At 42.1% G+C, this 20,471-nt stretch overlaps 1 protein-coding gene across 3 annotated transcripts in view; it reads right to left on the reverse strand.

Moving 5' to 3' along the window:
• Window positions 1–5,281: 5,281 nt before the first annotated feature.
• The window catches only part of DCLRE1C (DNA cross-link repair 1C), a 58,500-nt gene continuing 43,310 nt past the window's right edge, over window positions 5,282–20,471 (reverse strand). For 2 of the 3 annotated variants that reach the window (XM_056573378.1, XM_056573379.1), the window contains exons 11-14: window positions 17,766–17,820; window positions 17,434–17,522; window positions 10,373–10,473; window positions 5,282–8,958 (exon numbers count right to left, since the gene is read on the reverse strand). In XM_056573378.1, coding sequence (XP_056429353.1) covers window positions 8,069–8,958; window positions 10,373–10,473; window positions 17,434–17,522; window positions 17,766–17,820 — 1,135 coding nt within the window. In that variant the 3' untranslated portion in view covers window positions 5,282–8,068. The remainder of the gene's footprint in view (window positions 8,959–10,372; window positions 10,474–17,433; window positions 17,523–17,765; window positions 17,821–20,471) is intronic. The other variant, XM_056573377.1, reaches the window with a different exon arrangement.

The following is a 20,471-nucleotide window of genomic DNA, read 5'->3' on the forward strand; positions in this document are numbered from 1 at the left end:
CCAGGGTAACAATTGGGGGTTAGCGCTAGCTGTTTTTGGGGCTAACGCTAATGGATTCCGTCTATAAGACTGCTTCCACTTCTAAGCCTGTAAAGTAATGTAAAGTAATTTTAAAAAAAAACACAAATTAAAACATTTTTATTACCGTAGGAGAAACACTCCCCCCACAGCCCTAATAAACCATTTTATAAAAAAATAAAATAAAATGCAGGTCATCGTCTGGGTCCTCCGCATTTACGTATCTGAAAGGAGAAGAAAAACACAAAAAATGGGTTAGTACATTTTTGGGGGTTCTTCCTCTGGAGAGCCTAACTTAACACCCCTGTTCTAGCTGTCATCTTCCTGTGTGGCTCCACGTCTAGTGACGGAGCAGGAACGGAGGTGGGTATGTGGCCTTCTGATAACCATATACAGCAATCTATATAGATGGCTGTATACCCCTAATGAGCTAACTAGCGCAGCTTAGGGCGTACTTCCCTCTGCTACATTAACGTACTTGGCTCTGCTACGGTAATGTAGTAGAGCACAATGGCCTCTGCTTCTTTAATATAGCAGAGCGCAATGTCCTCTGCTACATTAACGTAGCAGAGTGCTACTTTTGCAAAACTACAACTCCCATCCTGTCTGGACAGCCTTTGGCTATCTGTGCATGCTTGGAGTTGTAGCCCCTTTACTGTATATTTAAGCTAAGCTACACCCTACCCTACACTCTCTAAACTACACTTTATCTACCTGTAAAACTGTTAGTGTAGTATTACACAGGTGTAGTGTAGCTAACACTATGCTAAAACTGGGTTAACACTACGCTAAACCTGTGTAAAACTATGCTAAACCTGTGTAAAACAAGGCTAACACTACGCTAACTAAGCTAACACTACACTTCACTAACTAGGCTAAAACGGTGCTACGCTAAATACCCAAAGGGCACATTCCCATTTGGCGTATATGCAGTATTTCACGCTGCGCAAAATCTGCAGAAGCAGCAGGAAATATGCTGCGTATCTCTCGCTCACCATTCACACAGGGCTTTCCGGCAACAGCCCTGTGTGTGCAGTGAGTTTTGGAGGCGGCTCCGCTTCCAAAACTCACTAGGCGTATTTCCCACTGCTTCTACAGATTTTGCGCTGCGTATACGCCAAGTGGGAACGTGCTCTAAAACTGCACTAAGGCTACGCTAAAACTGTGCTAACACTACGCTACGCTAAAACTGCGCTAAATACACTGAAACTACACTAACACTACGCTACGCTAACTAGGCTAAAATTGCACTAACACTACACTAAAACTGCGCTAACGCTAACTACTCTATAAGTGTGTAAAACTACAACTCCCATCGTGCCTGGACAGCCTTTAGCTGTCTGGACATGCTGGGAGTTGTGGTCCCTTCACTGTAAAACATGCAAAACTACAAACTTCCAGCATGCTGGGAGTTGTAGTCTCTTTACTTTAAAACCTATAATCTACCTCCTTTCACTATAAAACTTAAGCTACGCTAACTATGTTACAATCTAAGCTAGCTACGCTACACTAATGTTAAACTACGCTAACCCTACGATGGTTTCCCTCTCTCCTTGCCTGCTACCTACTCTTAACTACGTACTAACATACGCTAGCCTCCCTACGCTAACTGCGTAGCAGAGGAAAGCTGCGCATGCACTCTTATGCGCTGGGCTATGCTCCTAACGCTGCCTACGTTAGCCCTACGCTGTCAGCGGAGTGCTGTGCATGCGCTCTGTTTTCTACGAATCGAGGAAAACTTTATCGGCTGATGTCTGAGGCATGATGGAGGTTTGGTTGAGGTTTGAGAGATGAGGGAGGTTAAGCTGAGGGTGTAAGAATGTGGGAGGAATTTTTTCATGTCTGAAGATTTTGAGGATAAGGGAGGAATGATGATGTCCTAATATGGACACCGTAGTCCTGGGTTATCCAACTTCATGTGAACTACAGAATGATATCCTCACCTATCAGCCCCCATCCAGTTCTGTATGCTGCTATCTCTGTGGAATCAGGAAGCATAATTATACATCTAAAATACCATAACTATTTATCCTGTAATTCCCAAGTTGTTGTGTCATTTATATTGTAATTTGGGATCCTTGTCCCTAACCTTTTAATGAACCCTGCAAAACTCTCACAGGCACACACGAGTCCTCAATATGTCACAAAAATAGGAGGGAGGTATACACCTAAAATGCCCTATACAATACTATGATGACTGTTTATCCATGTTCAGATGTCTAAAATTTTCAGATAAGACTTTCTCAGTCATCATAGTGGTGCATATGGTATTTCATATATAGCCCTCTCCTACTGTTGTGACTTATGGAGGGCTCATGCCTATCTGTGAGCACAAGTTGTGTGGAGTTCATTAACAGGATAGGGACAAGGATGCCAATTTACTATATAAATGACACTTGGGAAAAACCAACTTGTTTATTGTATAAGAAAAAAAACTGATATTTTAGTTGTATTTATTTTTTTTGCACCTTTTCTACCTCTCACCCCTTTTCCTGGTAGTAAATATAATTTGAGAAGATGGTTGCCATCCTGGTGCAATGTGTTTGGAGCATCTTTATGTTCCTCTCCTGAGGTAGTGTTCATGTGTTGCACTTTTGCTGTGAATTTTCCAAAACTGCAGAAAAATAGCTCTTTTACTGCGAAAATATATGATAAAATGCATAATATGTGAAATTCATCATAAAACACCTCAATTGTAAAGAAAGGTCAGGCTGGGTTCACATGACATTTTTGCAGTACAGTTTCCATTTCAGGTTATTGCAGAAAAACGGATTCCTCAAAACCGGACTAAACTGTATCAAAAAGTGTGTACAAATTTTAACCCATTTACGGTCGAAAACCATATACTGTCTTAAAAAATGATGTCCGGTTGCATCAGTTTTTAAGAAAAAAAAAGGTATACGTTTAACTTTTACCTCCTTTATGAATAAAGTTTTACTTGTTTGATTGAAATTCCAAGAAAAAAAAACTGTGCAAAGTCAAAAACCATATGGTGAAAACCGGAGGGAACCGTACGCACATACGGTTCTGTACGATTCCCATTGACTCCCATGTTAAAAAAAAACATATACAGTTTAATACAGTTTTTCACCAGGACCAAAAACCATGGTAGGCTACGGTTTTGGGTAGGGAAAAAAACTGAAAAAACTGTACAAGATGCAAAATGGACACAACTTGATGCATCTTTTGGCATACGGTTTTCAAATTGAAATGGTATACGGGAACTGTATTGCAAAAACGTGGTGTTAACCCAGCCTCAGTCTGGAGTTTAGTTGGGTGATACCATTAGGGGGAACTAGAGTCATGAGACTCTACACCCTCTGCAAAGCCAGAAACGTTATGGGAACCTCTACATTATTCTCTAATAATAGTATATACTGCACTAAATTTTAAAATAAATGGAGTGTTTCTCAAGAGCTGTGCATGAATAAATTCCTGCAAACCTCAATGTTCTGCCCAGATGGTTTGAGAAGCATTTACAATTTGCTTTCTGCCTGTCACTATATCTTAGAGTTCATTAGTGTGGTTATAGCACCATCTAGTGGTGTTAAGTTGTATTACTCCTTGTTTTTCTTGATATAAGAATTATGCCTTTTGGGTGGTGCTATTCATTGTGGGTTGTTGCAAGGCATTCTGGGAAGAAGGGTCAGTCCTTAGTCTCCTGGACACAAGACCAGAGCTGCTCTACATCTCTCCTTTCTAAATCTCCACCATCTGTGTAACAGCATATCTGGTGAGTCACCTACCTCTGTTACTAGGGCATTATAGTATCCAGAGCTGTGTAGTTATTTGTATTACTACTCAGGGAGTTAATTGTGTAGATGTTAGACTGTTAGCTAGCCAGGCAATCCTATGTATAGGCAGCCATTTTTCCATGGGCTTCACTGTTATGTAATATATGATACATGCAGTTGTTATACATATACTTATAAATATTGTTTGTATTCTTATAGTTTTACCACTTATTACAACCTGTTGAACTACAAAGAACAGTCCTCTTATTTGGAAGACAGATGGTTTATGCTGAATGTCAGATTACACACTGTGTGAACGTGTAGGAAGACAGAACACTAAAGGTTAAGAAAAGTGTGTCAGAATTCCTTCAGAACAATGGAAGAGAGACTGATGTCATGCAGAAAAACATTATTTCAAGTTTTTGAAAAAGGTGGTTTTACAAGCTATTGTTTCACTGGGTAGACTTTAATTTTCTATGCAAGGCTCTTTCATTTTGGCTTCTTGCTGTTAAATAATATAAAAATAGCAAAAATCCCTGACGAGAATTAGTAACATAGTTTGTAAGGTCGAAAAAAAACAAGAGTCCATAGAGTTCAACCTAAAACCCTACTGTGTTGATGTAGAGCATGGGTGTCAAACATGCGGCCCACAATGAATGTTTTTGCGGCCCGCAGGGGGCCTCCGTCACAATCGGGGCATCCCTGTGTCCCGAAAAATCTTTTTAAGACACAAGGATGCCCCGGTTACCTCCGCTATCCCAGTTCGGCAGGCAACTGCCTCCGGCTCACCATCCGTCTGCCTGGGCCTCATATGTTTGCGCGACTCACATGTCATGTGACATGACACCGAGTCCCAGAATTCAAGGGCCGGCGTCCTGAGCGTGATGTTACGAGACGTGAAGGTGCGCAGTGCGCGAACTCATTACCGTGCACGCCATTAGTTGTGCTGCTCTGACTCTCTCTGACAGTGAGTGAATGTTCTGCACCCAATTCCTAGGGTTACAAGTACTACTATCTACCTGACTACTGGGGCTGGTGGGAGGGGGTTAATCTGGGGGTACTACCTTCCTACTTGGGGGGGGGGGGGTTAACCTGGGAGTACTACCTGCCTACTGGGGGGAGGGGGTTAATTAACCCCTTCTTTCCCCCAGTAGGAAGGTAGTATCCCCAGATGAACCCTTTCTTCCCCCCCAGTAGAAAGGTAGTACCCCCAGATTAACCCCTTCTTCCCCCCAGTAGGAAGGTAGTACCTCCAGATGAACCTCCTCCTGGGGTACTACCTGCCTACTGGGGGGTGGTGGGGAGGGGGTTAATGTGGGGATACTACCTTCCTACTTGGGGGGGTTAACCTGGGGGTACTACCTGCCTACTGGGGGGGGGGGAGGGGGGGTTAATCTGCCCCCCCCCCCCCAGTAGGCAGGTAGTAGCCCCAGATTAACCCCCTCTTCCCCCCCAGTAGGAAGATATGGGGAGAACTGTACTGCACCATGTAGAGGAAGGCAAAAAAAAACATGAGGCTGATGCCAATTGCTCCATGACAGAGGAAAAAATTCCTTCCCGACCCCAATATGGTAATCAGAATAAATCCCTGGATCAACGTTCTATCCACATAAATCCAGTATCCATAACCTGTAATGTTATTACTCTCTAGAAATACATCCAGGCCCACCTTGAACTTGTTTATTGTGTCAGACATCACAACATCATATGGCAGAGAGTTCCATAGTCTCACTGCTCTTACAGTAAAGAATCCTGATCTGTGATGATGGTGAAACCTTCTTTCCTCTAGATGTAGAGAATGCCCCCTTGTCATGGTTACCAACCTAGGTATAAAAAGATCACTAGAAAGATCTCCGCACTGTCCATTCATATATTTGTACATTGTGATCAAATCCCCCTAAGACGTCTTTTCACTAAATTAAATAACCCCAAGCTTGATAACCTGTTTTGGTCCTGTAATCCTCCCATACAATTAATTATCTTTGTTGCCCTCCTCTGCACCCTCTCCAGTTCAACCATGTCCTTTTTATATACAGGTGCCCAGAATTGGACAAAATACTCCATATGTGGTCTGACTAGTGATTTATACAGCGACAAAACAATGTTCCTGTCCTGAGCCTCTATACCTCTCAATACATCCCATAGATCCCTCTATAATATTATGTTATTCTCTGTGGTGATCACCCTACCCAGTATGAAGTTGTAGGAAAGAGGGGGAAAAAGAAGACAGGAGGCGCTCACTTCCTTTACGTATACCGACTTAGTGTGACCCTCCACCACACCTAAGTGATATACTCACCAGATCGGATGGCAAGCCTTAGTCCCAGGTTTCCCGGGATCAATATTTGTAGTGGACCGGTGGGAGTATGGTTATGGTAGATAATGGCTGCCGCACTCAGACCAGGACTGGACCCTTGCGCAAGGGCCAGTTTGAGCAACACGTGAAAAAGTGAGAAAAACGGTCTATAGAGGCGCTGCGCAAAACGTGGTTACAGATGGGAAGACTCGAGCCAGCACAGGACAATAAATATTTTGACAAAATGGACTACGCGTTTCGGCACACAGAGTGCCTTCCTCAGGTCCAAACATACAGTGCAAGTTCTGGGGTGGATCAGATGCAAGATTGCACTTGTGAGGTTCCTGTGATGAGCGGTGCTGGTGTGGCAATTTCTCAAATCTGGCCTGTGTCTCTAAGTGGTAATAACTTTGACATGCTTCTGAAGCAATTCTGAGAATCTTTTTTCATGGAATATTGTACTTTATATCAGTGGTAAATCTTTGTAGATTCATGCAGCATTTTTGTGAAAAACTTGAATATTATGAATTGGAAAATTTCTGGCTTTTTTATTTTATTTTTGTTTATGGTATTCACTGCATGGTAAAAATGTTTATTTTATTCTGTGGGTCAGTACGATCATGGTGATACCTAGTTTATATAGCTTTTTATGTTCTTTTTACAACAAAATCCTTTTTTTTTCCATGTTCCGACAGCCATAACTATTTTATTTTTCGTCCAACGCCATCTATGGCTGGACCTCAAAGGCTGCCGGACTAGCCAGACAGGAGGCCATCAGCTGGCCTACGGCTGCTATGGCAAGCAACAAGACCCCGCGAACGTATCACGGGATAACCGCTGGTGAACAGGGGGAACCCTCTCCCCCTGTCAATCCCATAGATTCCATGATCAGGACTGATCACTGCATCTATAGGGGTTAATGCTACACAGACTGGCGCGTTGCCGGTCTCGGCAGCTGCGACAGGAACACGGCTGAGATTGACAGCCATGTCCCGCCGGCGATCTCCTGCAGTGCATTGCTGCACAAACATGTCAGCAACTGGGACGTATGCATATGTGCTGGGGCGGGAAGGGATAAGAGAAACACCAGACAATAGTATACCATAGCTTTGTATTTTAGAAAATTAATTTTTTTCATATAGAGCCCAGCTCCTTTTTCATAAAAAATATAAAGACTTAAAATTAACTGTTTACAAACAAATATGGATTACACTTAAAGGAAAACTGTCACCCTGATCACCCACACTAAACCCAATACACAGGGTTATAGTGTGGGTGACCAGGAGTGTAAAAAGGTGTCACTTACCAAATTCCATCCAGTTCCTCCTGTGATATTGCCTGAAGAATGTCCTATGGTTAATTGTGCACAGGAGGCAGGGCTCGCCCCCTGCTTCTTTCTGCATCTATTAGCATATTCAAATTCTGCACTGCACTCTCAGGCAGGAGCGTAAGCGGTTAGTTTACAGAGAACTCTCATGTCCTAGTGACGCGAGAGCTCTTCTTGCCAGAGCGCTACTGTTGCCTCTGAGCGCAGCGCTCACGTCACATGACTCCTTTCACTAGGACGTGAGAGCTCTCTGTAAACTAACTGCATTTGCGCTCCTGTCTCAGAGTGCAGTGCAGAATTTGAATATGCTAATAGAGGCAGACTGTTTAAGGAGGCAGAAAGAAGCAGGAGGCAGACAGCCATCGGCGCCCTGCCTCCTGCGCACAATTAACCAAGTTGAGCACGGGGAGTTTCTTCGGACAATATCACGGGCCAGTGGACGGCATTTGGTTAAGTGACACTACTTTGCACTTCTGATCCCCCCACACTATAACCCTGTGTATTGGGTTAAGTGTGGGTAATCAGGGTGACAGTTTTCCATTAAACTAAACATGTCTGTCTTTTTCACGGCCATGAAATAGGAAGGCATAAGAAAAAATAAAATGACATCCCAATGTACGGAATGTTAAATGATATAAATAATTGCATGATTATATGAGTTCAGGGATGGATGACTGACATGGAAGCCACAGCTCACAGTTGTTTGGATGTGATACTGTCCCCCGTGGCCAGGCGTTCGTACAGGTAGTGCAGTTTTTCAGGTTGAGGCTGCTCAGCTCCTGGTGTTGATGGAATTTCAAAGTCAGAAGAACTCTGAGAGTCTACTTTCCCATCACCATGAGGCATTTTCTGGTCTCCTGTCTGTACACACAGGTTACATTCTTTGGCTTTACTTATTCCTTTGCTTTCTCTGTTTTCAATGTCATCTTGTACTCCTTCTGGATTGGTATCTACAGTCAATGTAGTCCCTGAAACAGCTGTGAGCAGATAAATCCCTCTATTCATACACTGCAGTTCAGCAGCCTTCCGTTCTTGAGAGGACAGCAGCACAGTGTCCGCCTGACTGTCCCATCCTTGGCTACCTTGCTCAGAAATGTGGGTGGACTGGGAGGAATGTACAGAGGATATATGAGTTGAATCATCTGAGTCACTGAAGAGTTTTGGAGACTGAGAACTTTTCTCTCTTTCTTCTTCAGAGGTTTCAGGATTGTGTTCACTGTCTCCTTCCAGAGGGTGAGAATTAAAGAAGAATTTCCAATGAGGCGAAATGTTCTCTGTTGTAGTGGTAGTTGCTGGCAACAAACATTCTTCAGGTAGTCTATTTGTTTCATAGTGATCTTGTTCCTCCTCTTCTTCATCATCCTCATCATCTTCTTCGTTGGATTCCTCACACTCCAAGAAATCCTTAAGTGTAGCAATTGGCGGCTTTGGAGTAGGAGTGGAGACCGCTGAGGGCCTGCTATCTCCTTCACCAATTACAGACACATTTTTTTCTGATATCCGTTCATCACCCTGGAGAATCTTCTTGTGCTTTAAATGATTCAATGGATAATCATCAAACAATTCATCAACACTGTTGTCTTCTGGAAACCATAATGTATATTGCCATGCAAGAAAGAATTGTCAGCAATAATTTAGTTTAGGTACCAGAAGGAAAGAAAAGAACTGAGCAAGTTCACAATGACTAAACACTGAATATGTAATAGTCTAAGGCTTGGTTCACATCTGTGTCAAAGGTTCCATTCAGAGCCTCCGTTACAGCTTCCATTCAGGGCAGTAACACAGAACCAGACAGTGTTGCCTGACAGACCCCACTGACTTTAATGGGAAGCATCGGATCTTCATCCAGTGTCCATCATTTTACTGCAAAATAACCGGACCAAAAACTACTGCATCCTATGGTTTGTTTTTTTTGCCAAGTTATTTAAACAAAGCCTCCAACATACATGTGAACATAGCCTTAATCTGGACAGACAAATGGGTGGGGGGTGTCTTGGTTTCACACACTGTATTTGTGGCAGTTTTTCATTCAGCTTTTTAAGCTATAGCCAGAAGTGAATACAAAAAGAATGGGAAATATAAAAAGGATGGACTTATGCTGCGTGTGCAAAATCCTTAAAAGGACTTTGTAATGAAAGCGTTCTACTGTAGCTGGACAGAGAGAGAACCGTACTACTGTGTGCTTCTCTCAATGGTGTCTAGATATGGGTGTGGGTCTGAGTGATTAAAACTTTTGACATGTCTGTCTGACATGTCAAAAGTTTTCTTTACATGACAGGGACACATTATATTTGCTGCTCAGGTCTGGCATAATAGTCTATTTTATGTTAACCCTCCCTTATATTTCATATATTTGTAAGGGTTAAGTAAGGCTGGGTTCAAGCCAAGGAAAAGACTACATCAATCCTGTAGTCAGGGAGGAGGAGGAGGGACACTGTGACTCTGCCCATCTCTCAGACTGTTCGGCTGAATTAGAAAACAACAGCCATATAAGTTTACAATCTGCGGCCACAGTAAACAAAGGTGCAATCTGTCCTATCTCCTTATGCCCTAACTGGTGGGTTTGCAGATCCGTACGGAGGTGGCAGATGCACTTTAAAGCTTGAACCCAGCCTTAGTAAAATGCTAACAGTCAAATTGCTTACTAGATCTAAGTATCAACCAGTTTACCTTACTGGAGGATACAGTCACTGCTGAACAGGTAGCCAAACTATGGCGTTCTTCAAACAAGAAAAAAACATTTAAAAAAATCTGCATTTTTTATATTAAATGTTCAGGCATTTTTGGTCTATTTGCAATGTGGTTTTTTCCAACACTTTACAGTAACATTTGGATGAAGCGCACAAAGAAAAGAAAATAATAATAAAAAAAAAAAAAACAAGAACTTCCAGTGCACAACAGTTTATCAAAGAGCACAAACTGCAGTCATGTTGTCTTCTCTCCTAAGCATAAATATTTACAAATACACTTCCAGTAAACACACATTCATCTTCTCACCTGTCTCCTCCAAATTCTGGTTTATTGATCTTTTCAGGCATCCCAGCGGCCTATACTTTACTTCTGTGCTTTCCGAATAGGATCTACAAAATGGCCTCAAGCTGTAGGGTAAATGGCACATCATTTTTTACTATTTTCTAAAGAGGAGCCCTAAATGCTAAAATAAAGAAGGAGTTACCAACCTCTCTGATCCCACTGATGCCCCCTTCAGGCTCCCGTCAGCACTGCAGCCAGTCAGCAGTCACAGGCCATACCCTGGGCATCATGGCTCCCATCACTTGACAGCCAATCTAAAAGGAATACCGGAATGCTGACAGGAGCCTGAATGTGGGACCAGAGAATTAAGGTACAGATTGTTTATTATTTTAAAGCAAGAAGAGTAAAACATGGATAACCCCTTTCTTTGGCTTTTCTCACTTCGGTGTAATTTTCTGTTACAGTAACATCTGGCTGCATAGTTTTAAATTATAAAAAGAAACAAAAAAATAGCTGTAAACAGTTGGAGTCTCCATTCAGGCTTCTGTTGCAGATTCAGTTTAACCCCTTAAGGGCCCAGCCAATTTTTATTATCTCATTTCTGTTTTGTTCACCTTGCCTTGGACATAACTTACAGTATTTTTCCATCCATAAAACATACATTATTATTTGTATGAACAGAAAAATGCAGTTGTGCTAATTTTAGGGGGTAAATTTGGGTGGCTTTATTTTTATGCAGGGCACCTAATGGAAACAATGACATGCTCTCTTTATTCTGCGACTTAATACGATGAAAACAATACTCATGTAAACATGCTTTTCTAATTACTGTACAGCTTTTAAAAGAAGTCAAATTGTTTTGTTAAAAAAATATATTTTAAAATGTCCTCTTCTGACCCCTATAAAAAAAAAAATTGGCGCAGTGATCTGTATATATATATATTATGTAACCTTTTTATTCAGTTTTTACTAGGATATAAATCAGAAATTTTGAACTTAGGTATTTTTTTTATGACACAAATAACAAAGATATAGGGGGAGATTTATCAAAACCTGTGCAGAGGAAAAGTTGCCCAGGTGCCCATAGCAACCAATCAGATCGCTTCTTTCATTTTGCAGAGGCCTTGTTAAAAATGAAAGAAGAGAGTTGATTGGTTGCTATGGGGAACTTTTCCTCTGCACATGTTTTGATAAATCTCCCCAATAGTCCTCAATGTTCTCTACAGGGATAAACTGGAACACAGTGGATATGATGGTAATAATATCGATACTGGTGTTTATGGGAGTATAGGTAATAGTATAATGATGATTCTGGGAATAACTGACAATGATGGTATATTGTTCGAAAAGAGGTAGAAAAGGAGTGAGGAGAAAGAAAAAAAGAATGCTGAGAATATGGAAAAGAGGGAAGGAAGAACAAATAAGGAAAAGAGAAAGAAAAAGAAAGGAAAGAAAAACAGAGAGGTAGACAGAAAAAAAGAAAAAACAGGTAGACAGAAGTCAGGGAGATACAAGAGAAGATAAAGATCTGACCACTAACTCAGCATATGCAAATATGCAAATGTATTAATTATAATAATAATAGATGAGAGTATCGCAGGGCCCTTACGATTCCCACCTAAAAAGTAGATTTTTGGACTTACCGTAAAATCTCTCTCGGAGTTTCTATTGGGGGACACAGACCATGGGTATATGCTGTTGCCGCTAGGAGGCTGACACTAGGCAAAAAAAGAAGTCTGCTCCTCCCAGCAGGATATACCCGCCCCTTGACACTGAGCAACTCAGTTTTCTCCCAAAGCAGAAGGAGAAACGACCAAGAAGGAAAGTCTGAACATAAAACCAGACAAGAAGGAAACCAACCGCAAAAAAAAATAAAAAAAAAATAAACCCTACCCAGAGGAGGGAAAAACTGGCTGGTCACAAACAAACCAATGGGTGGGTGCTGTGTCCCCCAATAGAAGCTCTGAGAAAGAGATTTTACGGTAAGTCCAAAAATCTACTTTTCTCGAGCGCTTCATTGGGGGACACAGGACCATGGGACGTCCTAAAGCAGTCCCTGGGAGGGAAGACCCAACCCAGCCAGAAGAACTTAGGCGGACGACTGAACTGCCACCTGCAAGACCCTGCAGCCCAAGCCTGCGTCGGAGGACGCAAAGGTATGAACACAGTAAAACTTGGCAAAAGTATGCAGAGACGACCAGGTTGCTGCCCTGCAAACTTGTAGAACCGAAGCCCCGTGGCTGACCGCCCAGGAGGCCACCACTGCGCGGGTGGAATGAGCAGTCACAAGAAAGGGAGGAACCTGACCCTTGCAACGATATGCTTCTGAAATGGCAGAGCGAATCCAACGGGAGATAGTAGCCTTGGAGGCCGGGAGCCCCTTGCGCCGACCCATCACCCATCGGTGATTTACATTTACATATTTAACCAATAATTCACTGAATTAGTGGTCAGATCTTTATCTTCTCTTATATCTCCCTGACTTGTGTCTACCCCTCTGTTTGTTTTTTTTCTGTCTCTTTTTCTCTCTTTTCCTTATTTGTCAGCACTCTTTTTTTCTTTCTTCTTACTCCTCTTCTACCTCTTTACAAACAATATACCATCATAGTCAGCGTTATTCCCAGAATCATCATTATACTATTACCTATACTCCCATAAACACCAGTATCGATATTATTACCATCATATCCACTGTGTTCCAGTTCATTCCTGTAAAGAACGTTGAGGACTGTATTTTTTTGTTGTTTTGCTACTTAATTCATTCTACAGCACTTTGAGAATTGCACATACCTAAAATTTTTTATGCCGCTCACCATACAGGATCATTAACATTTTAATAGTTTGGATATTTCTGAACACCCCGTTATCAAATATGATGTTTTTTTTTTTACTAAAAGGAGAAAAAAAAGGGGAGTGATTTCCTTTTTATTGAGTTCCCACAGAAGACTATTTATAGATTGCTATTATGATTTAGTGCTATGCATAGGCATAGCACTGACCAATGTTACCTGCAATCTATTTGTATAGTCTGCCAGAAGGCAGACCACACAGGAGGATTCCAGAAAAGTGGTATGGAGGAGATAAGGAGACCTCTGGCCGCCATCACAATTGGCTGTGGGTGGTCTGATGAATTCCTGCAAGCCCCACAGATAATTTTCAGCATTGACCATGGCATTTGAATGGTTGATGGCAGACATCAGCATGATCACTGATATCCACCATTATCTATGAGGTTCCAGCTGCTGATCAATACAATGAAGGTAGAGGGTGTAGTCAGCACCTGGGTGTGATATAGTGCACCCGAGTCTCCACGACTTCTCAGCGTAACACAGTCTAATAGGAATTGCACTCAAACCACAGATGTAGTGTTCTTAACCCCTTAAGGACGCAGGATTTTTCAGTTTTTTTGCACTTTCGTTTTTTCCTCCTTACCTTTTAAAAATCATAAACCCTTTCAATTTTCCACCTAAAAATCCATATTATGGCTTATTTTTTGCGTCACATTGAGAAAGGGAGAGATCCCGAAACGTCGCCCTTTATTCTCACCTCAGGGTGAGCTATTATTCGCTGTTTGGAAAGAAGGCATGAGACACGGCTAACTTGGACATTATGAAACAGAGCTCCGGTGGGAGCCACAAGCTCTGAAGTGATGCCGTAGACCTCATCAAGCGACAAGCACTGGGTGAATATTAAGTGTTCTATCACATTGTTTCCATAACTTGAAGTTTTTGTATGAAGACATACGGCTAAAGTAAAGTGATTTATTAAGAACACTACATCTGTAGTTTGAGTGCAATTCCTATTAGACTGTCCCAGCTGCTGATAACAACAGCTGGCTTGTTCTGATGAAATGCATGATGTACATGTACTTTGTGTGTGTCCTAGGGGTTAAAAGACAGGACAAGAAAACTGCTGCATGAAGATTTTTTTTTGCCCAGTTAGAATCCAAGAAAATAATACACACCAGACAGATATTCAACGAAGACTATATTTATACGGAGTCTCAGATTTAACCACTTAAGGGCTACTCAGGGCATACATGTACGCCCTGAGTCCTCTCCCTTTCTATAACATGGGCCACAGTGTGGCCCCGCATCGTAGAGGGTTGGGCCCAGCCTCTAACAATGGCTGGTACCCGTGGCTAATAGTGTGCGGCACTGTTCGCGGTGCAGCGCGCTATTAACCCTTTAGAAGTGGCGTTTAACCCCTTAAGGACTCAGCCCATTTTGGCCTTAAGGACTCAGACAATTTAATTTTTACGTTTTCATTTTTTCCTCCTCGCCTTCTAAAAATCATAACTCTTTTATATTTTCATCCACAGACTAGTATGAGGGCTTATTTTTTGCGTGACCAGTTGTCCTTTGTAATGACATCACTCATTATATCATAAAATGTATGGCGCAACCAAAAAACACTATTTTTGTGGGGAAATTAAAACGAAAAACGCAATTTTGCTAATTTTGGAAGGTTTTGTTTTCACGCCGTACAATTTCTGGTAAAAATGACATGTGTTCTTTATTCTGAGGGTCAATACGATTAAAATGATACCCATTATTATATACTTTTATATTATTGTTGCGCTTAAAAAAAATCACAAACTTTTTAACCAAATTAGTACGTTTATAATCCCTTTATTTTGATGACCTATAACTTTTTTATTTTTCCGTATAAGCGGCGGTATGGGGGCTCATTTTTTGCGCCATGATCTGTACTTTTTTTTGATACCACATTTGTATGTAAAAAACTTAATACATTTTTTATAATTTTTTTTTTAATAAAATGTATTAAAAAAGTAGGAATTTTGGACTTTTTTAATTTTTTTTCGTTCACGCCGTTCACCGTACGGGATCATTAACATTTTATTTTAATAGTTCGGACATTTACGCACGCGGCGATACCAAATATGTCTATAAAAAATGTTTTTTACGCTTTTTGGGGGTAAAATAGGAAAAAACGGACGTTTTACTTTTTTATTGGGGGAGGGGATTTTTCACTTTTTTTTTACTTTTACTTTTACATTTTTTTACATTTTTTTTTACACTTCAATAGTCCCCATAGGGGACTATTCATAGCAATACCATGATTGCTAATACTGATCTGTTCTATGTATAGGACATAGAACAGATCAGTATTATCGGTCATCTCCTGCTCTGGTCTGCTCGATCACAGACCAGAGCAGGAGACGCCGGGAGCCGCACGGAGGAAGGTGAGGGGACCTCCGTGCGGCGTTATGAATGATCGGATCCCCGCAGCAGCGCTGCGGGCGATCCGATCGTTCATTTTAATCGCGAACTCCCGCAGATGCCGGGATCTGTATTGATCCCGGCACCTGAGGGGTTAATGGCGGACGCCCGCGAGATCGCGGGCGTCGGCCATTGCCGGCGGGTCCCTGGCTGCGATCAGCAGCCGGGATCAGCCGCGCATGACACGGGCATCGCTCCGATGCCCGCGGTTATGCTTAGGACGTAAATGTACGTCCTGGTGCGTTAAGTACCACCTCACCAGGACGTACATTTACGTCCTGCGTCCTTAAGGGGTTAAAGTTGATCGCCGAGTCTAAAGTGAAAGTTAACTACTCTTGGCTAGTTCTGTCGGCTGTTCGGGAGCGCTGCTGCGAAATCGCGGCTTCCCGAACAGCTGAAACACACAGGGAGGGCCCCTACCTGCCTCCTGCATACCCGATCGCCGAATGACTGCTCAGTGCCTGAGATCCAGGCATGAGCAGTCAAGCGGCAGAATCATTGATCAATGTTATCCTATGGGATAACAATGATCAATGTAAAAGATCAGTGTGTGCAGTGTTATAGCCCCCTATGGGGGCTATAACATTGCAAATAAAAAAAAGATCAGTGTGTGCGGCTTCCCGAACAGAAGCTTCCCCTACCTGCGTGTCCGATCGCCGAATGACTGCTCAGTGCCTGAGGTCCAGGCATGAGCAGTCAAGCGGCAGGATAACATTGATCAATGATTCTATGGGATAACAATGATCAATGTAGAAGATCAGTGTGTGCAGTGTTATAGCCCCCTATGGGGGCTATAACATTGCAAAAAAAAAAAAAATTATCAGTGTGTGCGGCTTCCCAAACAGCTGGAACACACAAGGAGGGCCCCTACCTGCCTCCTGCGTGTCGGATCGCCGAATGACTGTTCAGTGCCTGAGATCCAGGCATGAGCAGTCAAGCGGCAGAATCAATGTAAAAGATCAGTGTGTGCAGTGTTAAAGATCATTTAACCCCTTCCCTAATAAAAATTTGAATCACCCCCCTTTTCCTATTTAAAGAAAAAAAATAGTGTAAATAAAAATAAAACACATGTGGTATCGCCGTGTGGGAAAATGTCAGAATTATAAAAATATATAGTTAATTAAACCGCACAGTAAATGGCGTACATACAAAAAAATTCCAAAGTCCAAAATAGCGTATTTTTGGTAACTTTTTATATCATGAAAAAATAAAGCGTTCAAAAAGATAGAAGATAAATACAAAAATGGTACCGCTAAAAACTTCACATCAGGGCGCAAAAAATTAGCCCTCATACCGCCCCATATGCGGAAAAATGTAAAAGTTATAGGGGTCAGAAGATGACAATTTTAAACGTATTAATTATAGTGCATGTAGTTATGATTTTTTTCCAGAAGTACAACAAAATCAAACCTATATAAGTAGGGTATCATTTTAATTGTATGGACCTACAGAATAAAGACAAGGTGTCATTTTTACCGAAAAATGTACTGTTTAGAAACGGTAACCCCCAAAATTACAAAATGGCGTTTTTCTTCAATTAAAAAAAAAATTAAATTCCGTTTCGCCATAGATTTTTGGGTAAAATGACTGATGTCATTACAAAGTAGAATTGGTGGTGCAAAAAAATAAGCCATCATATGGATTTATAGGTGCAAAATTGAAAGAATTATGATTTTTTAAAGGTTAGGAGGAGAAAAACGAAAGTGCAAACACGGAAGAACCCTGAGTCCTTAAGGGGTTAAGCACAGACTGAATATGAATATATTTACACCTGCTACAGTACGATTATATGTAAAGAAAAAAATATTTAGCTGGCTGGTCCACATTGTAAGTTATACTCACATTTCTTCAACATATTCTTGCGTTTTTCCAACTGGAATCACATTTGGATACACATTTACAGGTTTGATGTAATTCAAAATGTCCTTAATCTGAAAAGAAAAAAAAGATATGAAATCTAGATTTTACCAAACCAGATTTATAGCTCAAGCGAGGACAAATATTTTACAGACTTTAACCCACTACAAAAATATTACATTTGCCTAATTTTCTTTTTACATTAAAAGGAACAATTGGTCCCACAAAAAAAGCTTTCTTATTGCTCTGTTGGTTGTCTGGTGTTTCTAAGGGGTTAAAAATAATAAATCAAATCTTTTTTTCATTTATCAACATACCTCACTAAATGATGAATGGAAAGAAAAGCATGCTCGATATGAGCTGTCTCCTGTTCTAGACAAGAAAAGAAGAAAGTCTGATTTTAGAATGAAAACAGGATTTTGTCCACAGGTCAACAACCACCATATCACTGTACAAGAGAGATCTTGTATTTGTTTATTAAATGACAAAGTCAGAAATTCGGATGCTTGACTGGAATTTATACCCATTGTTGTAATATCTTGATCAGTTAGGTTACGGGCACACACAGTACTTTCAGCCATATTTTAGTCGGTATTTAAAGGAGATCTGCAGTGCTAGATACCTATCCGCATAAGGGATAAGTGTCTGATTTCGGGGGCCACAGCCCTCCCGTGCAGGAGGAGTGTCGGCCGCAGCATGACGCCGCAACCAACATGCCCCCTCCATGTTTGCTTTCACTTCCAGGCAGTGCAACAAGCAATTGTGTGAGCTAGCGATCGTGTGAAAGTATACAATTGTGTGAAAGTATACAAGTGGGTGTAAGTATAAAAGTGAGTGGGACTTTAAAATCAAGGAGTTTAATTGAAATTTTTGCTTCTGTTTTTTTACGGTTTTTTTTTTTTACTATCCCCAAAACCAAGATGGCCTCCATGTTGGAAAATGCAGTCCAGTGTACATCTTGCATGATGTATGCAATCCTAGAACAGTAGTTTGAGGGTGCATATTGTTGTGTGAGATGTGTGCGAGTTGTTCATTTGGAAGCCCAGATCCTGGATCAAGAGGAGCAACTGGGAACAATGAGACGAATTGACAACTTGGAGAGGAGTCTCCTTCTCACTGAGCAGGTACTCCCTGAGAGGGATCGACCGATATTGATTTTTTAGAGCCGATACCGATAACCTGTGAACTTTCAGACCGATAGCCGATAACTTATACCGATATTCCGTGCATTTTAATTTTTGGGCATTTTAAAGCAGGGCTATGTACACCGAGGACAAGCGGGGCCCTGTACACCGAGGACAAGCGGGGCCCTGCACACCGAGGACAAGCGGGGCCCTGCACACCGAGGACAAGCGGGGCCCTGCACACCGAGGACAAGCGGGGCCCTGCACGAAAGAGAGAGCAGGGCGGCGGGCGCACTAATCTGTGGCACAGTGAATTCAGACGTGGCGCTGCTGTGCTTAGACGTGAGGTCAAGTCACCCCCACGATGACGTGACCTCACGTCTAAGCGCAATAACGCCACGCCGAAGTTCAAAGCGCCTCTCCCAGGCAGCCACTGCGGTTCTCTTATAGGGCTGCCGTAGCTGTGTGGGAGATGCAAAATAGCAGCCAGCAGCACCGTTCTCCGGGCCCGGGTGTCGGAGGCAAGACGCATTATCGGCAAGGTTAGATGCCGATACCAATAACTTACAAAATCCTGAATATCGGCTGATAATATCGGCTAATCCGATAATCGGTCGATCCCTAGTAGAGATGGGGGAGGTTAGTCAGGCAGTTACTGGGTTACAGTAAGAAAACAGGGTCAGGGAGGCTAGTCCTGAACTTGCACACCAACAAGTTTGCCCAATTGGCAGATGAGGGGGATGCCATTTCAGAGCTAGCAGTACTGCAGCAGGACTCTGCCTCTGACCGCCAGGGGGGTGTCTGCTCCAGTAAGGAGGAGTGCAGTGCAGGCCTGACCGGTACAAGTAGTGGGAGACTATTATTAGTGGGGGGCAGGGCGATCTGTCACATAGACAGAGATGGTCGAACAGTGTGTTGTCTTCTTGACGCTAGAGTTCGGCACATTGCGGATTGAGTTGACAGGCTGCTGGGTGGGGCTGGAGAAGACCCAGCAGTCATAGTACATATTGGCACTAATGACAATGTAAGAGGTAGGTGGAGTGTCCTTAAAAATTATTTCAAGGACTTAGGCTGCAAGCATAAGGCAAGGACCTCCAAGGTAATATTTTCTGAAATATTACCTGTACCACGAGCCACACCAGAGAGGCAGCGGGAAATTAGGGAGGTAAACAAGTGGCTCAGAAGCTGGTGTAGGAAGGAGGGGTTTGGGTTCATGGAGAACTGGGCTGACTTCTCTGTCGGATACCGGCTCTACCTCAATGGGGAGGGTGCAGCTGTGCTTGGGGAGAAGATGGCTAGAAGGGTGGAGGAGTGTTTCTGACTAGGTTTCTGACTATAGCTAAGGACAATTATCTGTCCCAAATGGTGCAGGGCCCGACCAGAGGGGCACCCTGCTAGACTTAATATTAACCAACAGACCTGACAGAGTAAATAATGTGCAAGTAGAAGGACACCTAGGAAATAGTGATCATAATATAAAACATTATAACTTGTTCTGCAATAAGGGAATCTCTCGAGGGGCCACAAAAACAATGAACTTTAGGAAGGCAAAGTTTGATCAACACAGAGAAGCCCTTAACAATATAAATTGGGATAATGTCCAGATAAAACAAGAATACCGACACTAAATGGGAGACTTTTAAGAATATTTTAAATTCTCACTGTAAGAGGTATATACCTTTATGGGAATAAAAGGGTCAGAAATAAAAGAAAACCAATATGGATGAATAAAAATGTTAAGGGGGCAAGAAATGACAAAAATAAAGCATTTAAACTACTAAACCAGGATGGCAGTGAAGCATTAAAAAAAGATATAGAGAAAGTAGAATATATAAAAAACAGATAAAAGCTGCAAAAGTAGAGACAGAAAGACTCCTTGCCAAAGAGTAAAACTAACCC

The sequence above is a fragment of the Hyla sarda genome, chromosome 4 (assembly GCF_029499605.1).
Source record: "Hyla sarda isolate aHylSar1 chromosome 4, aHylSar1.hap1, whole genome shotgun sequence".
Classification (NCBI taxonomy): Eukaryota; Metazoa; Chordata; class Amphibia; order Anura; family Hylidae; genus Hyla; species Hyla sarda.